The 12,703-nt window shown below is 35.0% G+C and overlaps 1 protein-coding gene across 3 annotated transcripts in view; it reads left to right on the forward strand.

Moving 5' to 3' along the window:
* The window catches only part of mrtfbb (myocardin related transcription factor Bb), a 110,180-nt gene that overhangs the window by 83,806 nt on the left and 13,671 nt on the right, over positions 1 to 12,703 (forward strand). For all 3 annotated transcript variants that reach the window (XM_087245078.1, XM_087245077.1, XM_087245079.1), the window contains 2 exons: positions 7,012 to 7,259; positions 10,002 to 10,161. In XM_087245078.1, coding sequence (XP_087101204.1) covers positions 7,012 to 7,259; positions 10,002 to 10,161 — 408 coding nt within the window. The remainder of the gene's footprint in view (positions 1 to 7,011; positions 7,260 to 10,001; positions 10,162 to 12,703) is intronic.

Here is a 12,703-nt window from a genome sequence, read left to right on the forward strand (position 1 = left end):
GTTATGATTATTACTGAACCAATACCGAATTGTCCGCATCTGCATCACGGTGTACCAAAGAAACAATTATTTTGACACCCCTAGTGAGCACTTTTAGCTTATCTTAGCTTAGCATAGATCATTAAATTGTATTAGACCATTAGCATCTCCATCAAAAATGATCAAGTTTCATTATTATTCCTATTTTCCTATTTTTCCTTTTAAGTCTAATGGGAAATAAAAAGTTGCTCTTTTCTAGGCTGATGGACTATAAAGAAAGTATAGTATAGTTCAGTATAGTATAGTTCCTTCTAGGCTAGGAACTATACTCTCATTGCAGCCTGATAAACAGGGGGAAATTGATCACATAAATGCACCTTTGACAAAAAAAAAAAACATTCAAAATTTCTGTTTAACAGAGAAGTTTTTTTTCAACACATTTCTAAACATAATAGTTTTAATAACTCATTTCTAATAACTGATTTATTTTATCTTTGCCATGATGACAGTAAATAATATTTGGCTAGATATTTTTCAATACACTTCTGTACAGCATAAAGTGATTTTAAAGTCTTAACTAGAGTAATTAGGTTAACTAGGCAGGTTAGAGAAATTAGGCAAGTTATTGTATATCAATGGTTTGTTCTGTAGTCTATTGATATATATATATACATATATATATATATATATATATATATATATATATATATATATATATATATATATATATATATATATATATATATATATATATATATATATATATAACTTAAAAGGGATAATAATTTTGAACTTAAAATGTTTTTTTAAAAACTTTAAAACTGCTTTTATTTTAGCCGGAATAAACATTATCAGACATACTGTGAACATTTCCTTGCTCTGGTAAACATCATTTGGGAAATATTTATAAAAGAAAAAATTAAATGTTGGGCTAATAATTATTTATATATTTATCAGCCATAGTGTTCCTTTCACCCCAGTGGGCGCCAAGGGCAAAAGCATCTGCAGCTGTTGATTGCTGGGTAATGCTTTAATCACAGACTTCGGGCCCTATCATACACCCGGCGCAATGTGGCGCAAGGTGCGGCGCAATACTTGTTTGGTAGTTATAACTTGGCGCAAGAGTCGTTTTGTGGCGTTGCGCTACGCTGTTTAAATAGCAAATGCATTAGCGCTCATATGTGCATCCATAGGCGTTCTGGTCTAAAAAGGAAGGCGTTCTGAGGTGGACCGCTGGCGGTTTGCTATTTTGAAAAACTAAAATAGATTTTTCATTAGACCAAAACTAACCCGGTCTAAACTCAGGCGCAGAGTTGCGCCTCGCTTACACACTGCTTAATAAGCACAAGAGAGCAATAGGCAAATATCTTTACATATGAAAAAATTTAAATATTAAGGATATATATAGGATATAATAAGAATAGATATAGAATATAAATATAAAGGATTAAAATATTACAAAACATATTATTTTCTAGCCTACATAAATATAAAAAATCACTGCTTTCATGCCTTCTTCATCTCGGGAGGCTTTTTCAGTTCATTCATAACAATTTGCTTTTGTATAATGTTATTATTATTAGCAGTATTATTTATTATATCCATATGTATATTTGTTTCATTAAAAACAAGCTTAGATTTGCTCACCTGTCAGGTTTTAGATCATATGGGGCACAGCATGTGTTTTAGGATGTAACTCAGGTTTTTGAACACACTTCGTTAATATTGTTAATTTATTCATTTGCTGGAAATTAGAACCGAATTTAGAAATAGTTTTGAAATGAATATTTGCGCTTAACAAACGCAATTAATTATTTATAGACTAATTGATGTCTGTGCATAAAGGTTTCCCTATCCAAGAGCGAAAGTGAAAGTGATCCATTATCTCTCATTCTCACGCAGTAGATGCTCTGTTTAACTGTTTTCTGTTGAAAAAAAAACTGTTAACTGTTTGCTAGTGAAATGCTCAGTTTTTCCACTTAGACTTACTTTACGTCCTGTAAATAGCGAATGTGCTTATGGCGCGACGCAGCTGGCTCTTAAAGGGAATGGGAGATGAGACTTTAATTGGTTTATTCTCAAAACACACCTATAACTCATTAAGAAAATAAACTCAACCCTTTTAGACCATGCGCCATGGCGCAAAGTAGATTTTTCCATCCTTAAATTAGCAAAAATGCGTTCTGACACGCCCTGAAAGCGTTTGCGCCCTACGTTTTGCACTCTGCGCATGGACCGTCAAAATAGAGCCCTTCATGTGCAACAGTATCAAAAACCCATTTTTGCAATCGACAATCAGCTTTGCCTTTTTCAAAATACCACATATTTTATTATTTAGGTAGCTTATTATTTATTATTAAACTTGAACTTAATTTACCTTAAAGTATACAAAAAAACACTAAAGCTAAATTTAATTGCTGACAATTTAGAATTTTACATTGAAATATAAAAAGAATAATTTACTAATTTACATATTAATATAAACCACAGTAGTGTCTAAGTGATTTAATAATACAACAAATCATTCAATCATCTTCCATAATATTCAGCAATTTTGTCTTCTAGAAAAAAAAGAAATAAAACAGAAGTCTTTGATTTTTTGCTGAATAAAATGTTTAAAAGGACAACTTTTCATTTTAAAATAATATTCATTCATTCATTTTACTTCAGCTGAGTCCTTATTTATCGGGGGTTGCCACAGCAGAATGAACCGCCAACAATTCCAGCATATGTTTTGCGCAGAGGATGCTTTTCCTGCCAAAACCCAGTATTGGGAAACACCCATACACTCTCACATTCTCACACACACACACACTCATACAATATGGCCAATTTAGTTGATTTTATTCACTTATAGCGCATGACTGTGGGGGAAACCGAAGCACCCAAAAAAAACCTACATGAACACAGGGAGAACATGCAAACTCCACACAGAAATGCCAACTGGCCCAGCCGGGACTCAAACTGAGGTGACTGTACCAACCACTGAGCCACCGTGCCGTCCTTTTTGAAATCATAGGCTTTTATAAAATAAATATCTTTATTCATCAATTAATGCATCCCTGCTGAATGAAAGTATTGATCTTAAAAACAAAACCCCAAACTCCTTAACGGTGGTGTATATCTAACTAAAAACACCGTTTACCTCAGTGTCAGCACAGCACAGCAGCAGTGCTGTTGTTTGTCACTCTAAACAGCTTGTTTAGAGCAGCTTGTCAAAACTATCTGAGGCCAAATCACTTTCAGAGTCGCAGCAGATGCAGAGAAGAGCCAGCAGACGCCTTCTGTCTTCAATTGGAGGTCAAACTAAATCATTCACATTTAGAGAAGAACAAACAGGGACACAGAAACATGAGTCAGCCAACAGCTTTCATATTTATTTATCATAATCCATGCCTTCAAAGCATACTCCGCATATTTACCACATAACACAGGGTCACCGCTGACCTTCTCTCCCAATGGTGCTTTTGGGAAGCTACACACACACACACACACACACACATCTAAGCCAGCCTGAAATGGTGTGTTATTACATCCCAATGACTTTCAGCTCCCTTCCCCAGGAGCCAAACCATTTTCATGTGTATCCTGTGACTCAGTATTTAGGAACAATGAGGGTCATGTCCCCTCTATTCTTCCTGTTTCCTCTTCCTGTGATTTTAGGTAGATGCTCATACACGTCCCACCTATTCACTGCGGTTGCAAACTTCACAAATCTCTCATCTGCAGGTATTCTCACAGTGCTGACAGTTCTGTTAGCAAGAGAACTGAGCGAGCTCAAACACCTGAAATCACAAATTTGGTGGATAATATTCCAAAGCGACAGGGTGTTGACTATGGGTAACTTCAGGTGACACCTTTTGTTCAGTTTTTGTTTTTAGCAAAGCCAGCCCAACCAGTTCAATGACAAGAGCCAAAGCAATGATGGATAAGAATCCAGAATGACTATATATTTATTTATTCATAACTTGACGTGAATAAAACAACTACAACAAAACTGAACCACAAAATCACGGTAAAACTTTTAAATACAGTTCAATTAGTTCCTGCTAGTTACTGTAACATGAACAAACCATAAACAAAATACTTATTACAGTATTTTCATCTTTATTTTATTTATTTATTTTTTTGCTTTGTTTTTAACAAAGCTATCCCAACCAGTTCAATCACAAGAGCCAAAGCAATGATGAATAGCAATCCAAAATCATTGTAGATATTAATTTATTCATAACCTGACATGTACGAATCAACTACAACAAAATTGAACCACAAAATCATGGTAAATCTTTTAAATACGGTTGAATTATTTCATGCTAGTTACTTTAACAATATACTTATTACAGTATTTATTCATCTTTTTTGTTAATTTTTTTTGTTTGTTTTGTTTTGTTTTTAGCAAGTCAGCCTAATCAGGGGTGCGTTTCCCAAACAACGACGTAACTTGCGGCTGAGCTATCATAGTTTAATGTATCTTTTAGGAAAAGAACAATGTAGTGACGAGTGTTCCCCAAAACCCCTAGTTTCTCTATTGCAGATCCATTGCTTGAACCACATTAGTTAGTTAAGGGAAGAACCCCATCATTTCTTTGTGCAAATTATATTGTTTTACATGTACACACATTTAAAATAAAATAAAATTTTAGATTTGGTAAAAACATGCACTCGCTTTTCATATTAACTGAAATATAGGTAAATGGCACACATAGGTGTTTGCTTTACTAATATTATTAAGAAGTTGAACATTACATATTCTATTTTAAAACATATCACTTACAAAAGCTAACATTATTCTAGTATTATATATAAATCATATAAATAAATAAATAATGAGGCTATTTATAATAAAACAAAATGTAATATTTTTTTATTTATTAGAAATGAAAAATCATACGTTAATAACAATATTAATAGTATTAATGAAGATGATGATGATGGTTATAATTATAATTATTATTATTATTATTATTAATATTATTATGTAGGCTATTGTTTTTTTTTTTTTTACGTTTACAATTTGACACTGGTAAATCACAGCAGAAGGTTCTAACCAGCAGGCCCATGTCATATACAGTACAGATATTTAATAAATAACCCACTATAAATGAAAATAATTAATGTATGCTTTTTGTGTTCACAAGCTTTGAAGCTTTGGAACAAACCTTTGAAACGCTATACAGAAATGCCAACTGTCCCAGCCGAGGCTAGACCCAGCGACCTTCTTGATGTGAGGCAACATTACTACCCACCACGCCACTCTTTTCTAGCCATATTAGCCTGTAAAATAGTAAGTTTTCTTTTTACGACAAACTTGGTAATGATGTAAACTAAAAAAAGAGTCAAGCTTTAAATAGGAAAACTACTTTACAATGGTTTAATCCAATTCAATGATCTATGCTAAGCTAAGATAAAAGTAAGAGATCAGCTGAAGGAAATTACTTCTCGGGTAAATTATAATAAAAACCTAACCCATCAATAAAACTACAATAGTATCTATATATGTTGTGATACAAAAATAAACTTAGCGTACATTTCAATCTGCTTCCTAGCTCCTGAATTATTATGTCGCAGGTGTCAAACTCCTGGAGGGACGCAGCTCTGCACAGTTTACTTCTAACCCTAATTAAACACACCTGACCCAACTAATTAAGTCCTTCAGGCTTGTTTGAAACCTACAGATAATGCTGCGCACACTAGAGTTTGAGCATGCAAAATTCTGTTGCACGGTGCTGTGAAAAACGGCGGGATTAAACAAGATGATTGGACATTTAAAAAACGCAAGCGATTGGTCCATGTTTTAAATTTCTCTCCAGAGAGATTGGTCTCATTTTGTGTTTTCAGTCTGACGCATTCGCGTGCGTATGAATGGAAGTCTATTAGGAGAAAGGTGCAGTGTGACCGCAGCTTATGTGTGTTGTAACAAGGCTGGAACTAAACTGTGCAGGGCTGCGGCCCTCCAGCAACTTAGTTAGAGAACCCTGCCTTAGGTCATGTAGGCTACATGATTTTTGGCACAGCATGGTTTTCTAAACATTGGTAGACTGATGGTAAAATCCTGGAATTTATAAATACCAAAATAACTGATGGATTTTACATATTGATTTCATAAGCACCTTGATTTTCATATACCAGCAACGTTTAAAATATGTTTAGATTTGTATCTGTCTAACTACTGTATATCTAAATACTGTCTATACTGTAAATAATAATTTCTTTTTTTAAAAAGCCTCTCTCATGTACCTTTGTTTTGTGAGTTGGTTCACTTGATTCATGTTTCTGCAGAAATCCATTACTGGAGCATATTGAGCATTCATGCTTTTCATTGTGCATTGAGGGACTTTTCTGGAAGGATTTTGTGATGGATGCTAAAATAGCTGACTTCCTGATCAGTCCCCTGACTACTGAACCACCTACTTCGAATGTTATCACTTGATTGATCTATCAGTGGTTATCAGCTGATAGATATGGGCCAGTAGGGGCCTACTGAGCCCATCCACATGATTTTTGTCCATCCACAAGGTTAATCAGCTATACTAATAGAGAAGACTCCAGTTCCCGATCTTTTTCTACATTACTGTGAGGGTTGGGTTTAGGGTTGGGAATAGGGGTAGATGTTAATAAAATACAATCAATGGGAAATTTAATAAATAATATAAATACCTCTTGTAAGTTATGTGATCTATAGCTGATTAACCATTTGGATGGGTGATAACAGCCTTCTGAGCCTACTAGTAGGCACAAAAGGCCCCTACTGGCACATATCTATCTGTTCATAACCACTGATAATGCCCAGTCAATTGAGTGATGAGCATTCAAATCAGCTGATTCAACAAGGGAGCTGATTGAGACTCACCCTTAGACTTCAATAAAACTTATTAGAAATTATTCTAATATTCTGCAATTTGGTGTTGAAGAAAAAATTGAAATCACAATTCCAAAAGACAGATTTTATAACGCCTAGGCGAAGGTGTTGATGACGGTGGTTGATTTCAGCTGGCAACTTTTATTCACCTCTTCTACTGTTTTTCCATTCAGCAAAGCCAGCCCAAACTGTCCAGCGACAAGAGCCGCAGCAAGAAGAGTAAAGAACCCAAACCACGCATTAAGAAGCTCAAGTATCACCAGTACATCCCACCCGACCAGAAGCAGGAGCCCAATGAAGCCCCGATGGACTCGTCTTATGCCAGGCTGCTTCAACAACAGCAGCAGTTTCTGCAGCTCCAGATTCTCAGCCAACAGCAACAGCATTACAATTACCAGGCCATATTACCAGCACCACTCAAGTATGTGTCACACTCACATTTAAAGGTCTTTTCACATGGCATGCACCCTTTAGCTCTAGCACAATGTGTCTTTCATTTATTTTTTATACAGGTCCTGTTATTGTTTAAGTGTGTATAATTTAATGATATATATAATATGGTGATGCTATAAAATGAGTATAATAAAATTATTACATAGTTTTTATAATAAAATAAATCCACCACCAACACAATAATAACCTATTCATAATTCAGCTGCTGCAAGTTATTTCTGATAAATAGTCAACAGCAAATTACCCAGCAGGCACACAACATCATAAGACGTTGATATTAGGTTCGATTTAGGTCATGACATCAGGTGACTAAAATTCAATGCCTAGCCAGTGTCTAAGGGCAATGCTATATTGACGTCCAATCACGACATCAAATTACGTTGATATGTGAAGTTTCATAAACTAATTTCGAGAGGAGCACGTGATATGATTGTGCACCGCTGGCCACTCATCCGTAATCAGTAATAATCCAATCAGAATGATCCTAGCTTAATATAAATGGATCACTTTCTCCTTATTGCTCTATCTTTGTTTTGGAAGAATCCCCCCTTCCACCCCATCTCCTCCTTTTTCTCCCATTCTAAAGGGGGAGCGATCGAGACCTACCTGATCTCGGTTCTCCTAATATGCTTCTACACCAGGCGGGAGCCCTGGGCTCAAATATCTTCAAGCTCAGGGCTCTCTCCTGAGACAGCATGCCAAACCTGCTATAATTGCCAAGCATATCTAAGTGGGAACTCTTGAAATGGTTGATTTTAGGTTGTGTTGGAAAGTGACCAAAATCCAACGTCTGATGGATGTCATAGTGGTAACGTCCACACAACGTCAAGGTGTAACATGATTAGATGTTCATATTTGGTTGATTTTAGGTTGATTTTAAGTTTGACGTTGATGTTGGCCTGACGTTGGGTTCTAACATCAACCCGATTTTCATTTACAAACAAAAAGTCCCCACAACGTTGAGGTACAACGTCAATATGACATCATGTTGACGTCCTGTGCCTGCAGGGTACATTATTGATTATGTGGGAAAATGACAGGTCAGTGATGTCATTTTATGAAAACCTTTTTCAAACACAACATATTGCTGCAAGAAAACGCACTGATTTATTTATTTTTTAAATGCAGGACGTGTAATATTAAGTGAAATTTTCCTCCAGTACATAAATTGTATGATTTCTTTTAGTCTGTAAATGATAGATATATTTCAATTTTTCAAAAAACACTTGCATGCTGACAAACATAATGATGAGAAAAGCTAAATATATTTGAAATACATTTAAATGGAGAATGTTAGTCATACTGTTTTAATCATATGAATGATGCAATAGAGATTCAGCAATCATTATTTTTTTAATGGTCAATTCCAGGGCTGCACAATAAATCATTTGAGCATTAATATCTCAGTGTCTGGGTCTGTTATTGTCACATCACAGAATATGCAAAATTAGAACCTAGTGTTGGAATTATTTTTGACCAGAAACCAAAGGTCAAAACAGACCTGCAGAATTTAATCATAAAACAGTAAATGTTTATCATCTGTTGAGTGATTTAAGACCTGTTGCTTTGTGAGCATTTTAAGAAAGTTTAAAGCAATTTAATAGTGCATAAGAAGTTTAAAAATGATGAAGACTATGCAATGTTATTTTACATTTGATATATATATATATATATATATATATATATATATATATATATATATATTTTTTTTTTTTTTTTTTTTTTTGCCGAAATAAAGGAAATTAGACATTCTCCAGAAGAAAAAAGTATTTTCAGACATACTGTGTGAATGTCCTTGCTTTGTTAAAATAGTTTAATTATTTAACTGTTTAATAATTACACTGTATATACTAACTTACATAAAAAAAATTATATTTGTATTTTAGTCTTCTACAAAATCCTCCCAATAAATCTAAATGAATGAATTTCCAAATATAGCTTTTTAAGTCATCTGGTGAAATCGTATTTATATCGCAGTAAATCTCGCAGAGAAAATAAATATAGCAACATCGAATTTTTTCCATTATCGTGCAGCCCTAGTCAATTCCACTTTTCAGATCATTATTTTCGAAAGGAATGAAAACATGAGTACATGAACAAGATGTTTATATGCTCTGTACATTTTTAAAGACACATTATCAGTAGTTTGTAAAATAAGACAGTTTACTGAAACCCTGGAGAACTGATAATAATTTTTTCCAGAGCTGTTTAAATACATATCTGCATAACACGCTTTGCTCCATTGAGTTGAGTGCATTGGGGAACACTGGAATGCAAAATGTCCTTTAGGCATGTATGCGCATAAACATTATGCTATTTCCCCTTATTTAATGTCAGTTCAATTGAATTATTTGTTTCGGACCAGTGCAATTGAATATAATTCTGATATATCAGTTTCAGTTCTGACACTAAAATGATTTACTGCGAGCCTGATTGCATTATAACACAAGTGCGTAGCTCAGAACGGAATGCGAACATTGTGTGCTATGAATGATAGCCTTTAAATAACGTTTTCAACTATTAATCTTGTCTAAAAGACCTTTCATCACACCAGCTGTAATACAGCAGTTCCTCACATTCGTTTCCACTTTGACTTCTGTTGCCCCAAGATATACCTCTGCTTCTATTGTGTAGAAAGGCTGTTTATTGTGAATGATGAGGGGAACAGGAAGTTCCCGTTGCATTTAAAATCCCTCACACTCCTCTGCAGGCAAGTAGCTGAGAGTCCGAACAGCTGCCCCAACATCACCCTGAGCACCAGCCCCAATCTTCCTGCTCCCATTGTGGTGTCTCTGCCCAGTGTGGCTCCATCACGTCCCAACAACGCTCGTAAAAGCGGGTCTCTTCCCTCCTGCCTAGATGAGATGAAGGTGGGTGATGTACTCATTTGTTTATGTTCTCCATGCAAGATACGCTTCGTTTCCACTGAGCAGTGTGATTAAGTGCAGTACAGTATGGTATGGGTCACCTTGATTAAACTTCATTTCGACGTCATTCTCACTTGATGAAAGCAAGCCATATGGGTCATACAATTATCTGTATAATTATTATACAGATAAATATAATTAAAATATAATTATTTGTCTTTTACACGCTCAATTCATTATTTCAAATGTAGACATGTGGCAAGCACTCAATAATAGACAGAGAAAGCTGCATCCCTCAAATTTCTGCATGTTTAGATATGACATAAATAGCCCCATAAACAACAATGGAGGACATACAACAGGTTATTTGAGTAAACAAAAACTAGACTTTGAAGACTAAGGGCCCTGTCATACACCCGGCGTAGTGTGGCGCAAGGCGGGACGCAGTAGTCTTTTAGTAGTTTAAGCTTGGTACAAGAGTCGTTTTGAGGCGTTGCGCTACGCTGTTTAAACAGCAAATGCATTAGCGCTCATTATGCGCCCATAGGCGTTCTGGTCTAAAAAGGGAGGCATTCTGAGGCGGACCACTGGCTATTTTGAGAAACTATAATAGATTTTTCATTAGACCAAAACTAACCCGGTCTAAACTCCGGCGCAGAGTTGCGCCTCACTTACGCACTGCTTAATACACAGAAGAGAGCAATAGGCAAATATCTTTACATATGAAAAAATGTAAATATTAAGGATATATATAGGATATAATAAGAATAGATATAGAATATAAATATAAAGGATTAAAATATTACAAAACATATTATTTTCTAGCTTACATAAATATGAAAAACCACTGCTTTTATGTCTTCTTCATCTCGGGAGGCTTTTTCAGTTCATTCATAACAATTTGCTTTTGTATAATGTTATTGTTATTAGCAGTATTATTTATTATATCCATATGTATATTTGTTTTATTAAAAACAAGTTTAGATTTGCCCACCTGTCAGGTTTTAGACCATATGGGGCACAGCATGTGTTTTAGGATGTAACTCAGGTTTTTGAGCACATTTGGTTATTATTATTCATTTATTCGTTTGCTAGAAAGTAGAACTGAATTTAGAAATAGTTTTGAAACGAATATTTGCGCTTAACAAACAAAAGTATTTATTTATAAACTAATTGATGTCTGTGCGTAAAGGTTTCCCTATCCAAGAGCAAAAGTGAAAGTGATCCATTATCTCTCATTCTCACGCAGTAGATGCTCTGTTTAACAGTTTTCTGTTAAAAAACTGTTAACTGTTTGCTAGTGAAATGCTCAGTTTTTCCACTTAGACTTGCTTTAAATTGCTGTAAATAGCGAATGCGCTCTTGGCGCGACGCAGCTGACTCTTAAAGGTAATGGGAGATGAGGCTCTAATTGGTTTATTCTTAAAACACACCTATAACTCATTAAGAAAATAAACTCAACCCTTTTAGACCATGCGCCGAAGCGCAAGGCAGATTTCCCGTCTTTAAATTAGCAAAAATGCGTCCTGACACGCCCTGAAAGCATTTGCGCCCTGCGTTTTGCACTTTGCGCATGGACCATCAAAATAGAGCCCTAAGGGCTCTATTTTTACGATCTATGTGGAAAGCACAGGGCGCAAAAACAGTAAGGGCATGTCGGAGTCCACTTATGTTATTTTACGGATGGAAAAATGGGTTGAACTCATTTTCCTAATAATTATAGTTGTGTTTTGAGAATAAACCAATGAGAGTCTCATCTCCCATTTCCTTAAAGAGTCAGTTGCATCACGCCATAGCGCATTTGCTATTTACATGACGGACTTTGTAAGTGGAAAAACTGAGCATTTGACTAGAAAGAAAACAGTTAAACAGCATCTACAGCGCGAGAATGAGAGATGAGCCTCCTCATTCTTTACTTTCACTTTCACTCTCGGGGATGGGGAAATGTGTTGTACGCACAGACATCCATTTGCCTATACATAATTAATTTTGTTTGTTAAGCGCAAAGATTTGTTACCAAACTATTTCTAAGTTTAGGTCTAATTTCCAGCAAACTAATAAATGAACAATAAAAACTGAGTTATATCCTAATACACATGCTTTGCCCCATATGGTCTAAAACCTGACAGGTGGGCAAATCTAAGCTTGTTTTTAATAAAACAAATATAAATATGGATATAATAAATAATACTGCTAATAATAATAAAATTATACAAAAACAAATTGTTATGAATAAACTGAAAAAGCCCCCCGAGATTAAGAAGGCATGAAAGTATGGATTTATATTTATGTAGGCTAGAAAATAATATGTTTTGTAATATTTGAATCCTTTATATTTATATACTATACATATCCTTAATCATTATTAAGCATATTTATATATTTGCATATTGCTGCACATCCTGTCTGTATTAAGCAGTGTGTAAGCGAGGCGCACAACTACCGCACTCTGGCTGGACTTTAGACCGGCTTTGTTCTGGTCCATTGAACAATATATCATAGTTTCTCAAAATAGCAACGCATCAGCAATGCGCCTCAACACACC

Source organism: Danio rerio, chromosome 3 (genome assembly GCF_052040795.2).
Source record: "Danio rerio strain M-AB ecotype USA chromosome 3, GRCz13ab, whole genome shotgun sequence".
NCBI lineage: Eukaryota > Metazoa > Chordata > Actinopteri > Cypriniformes > Danionidae > Danio > Danio rerio.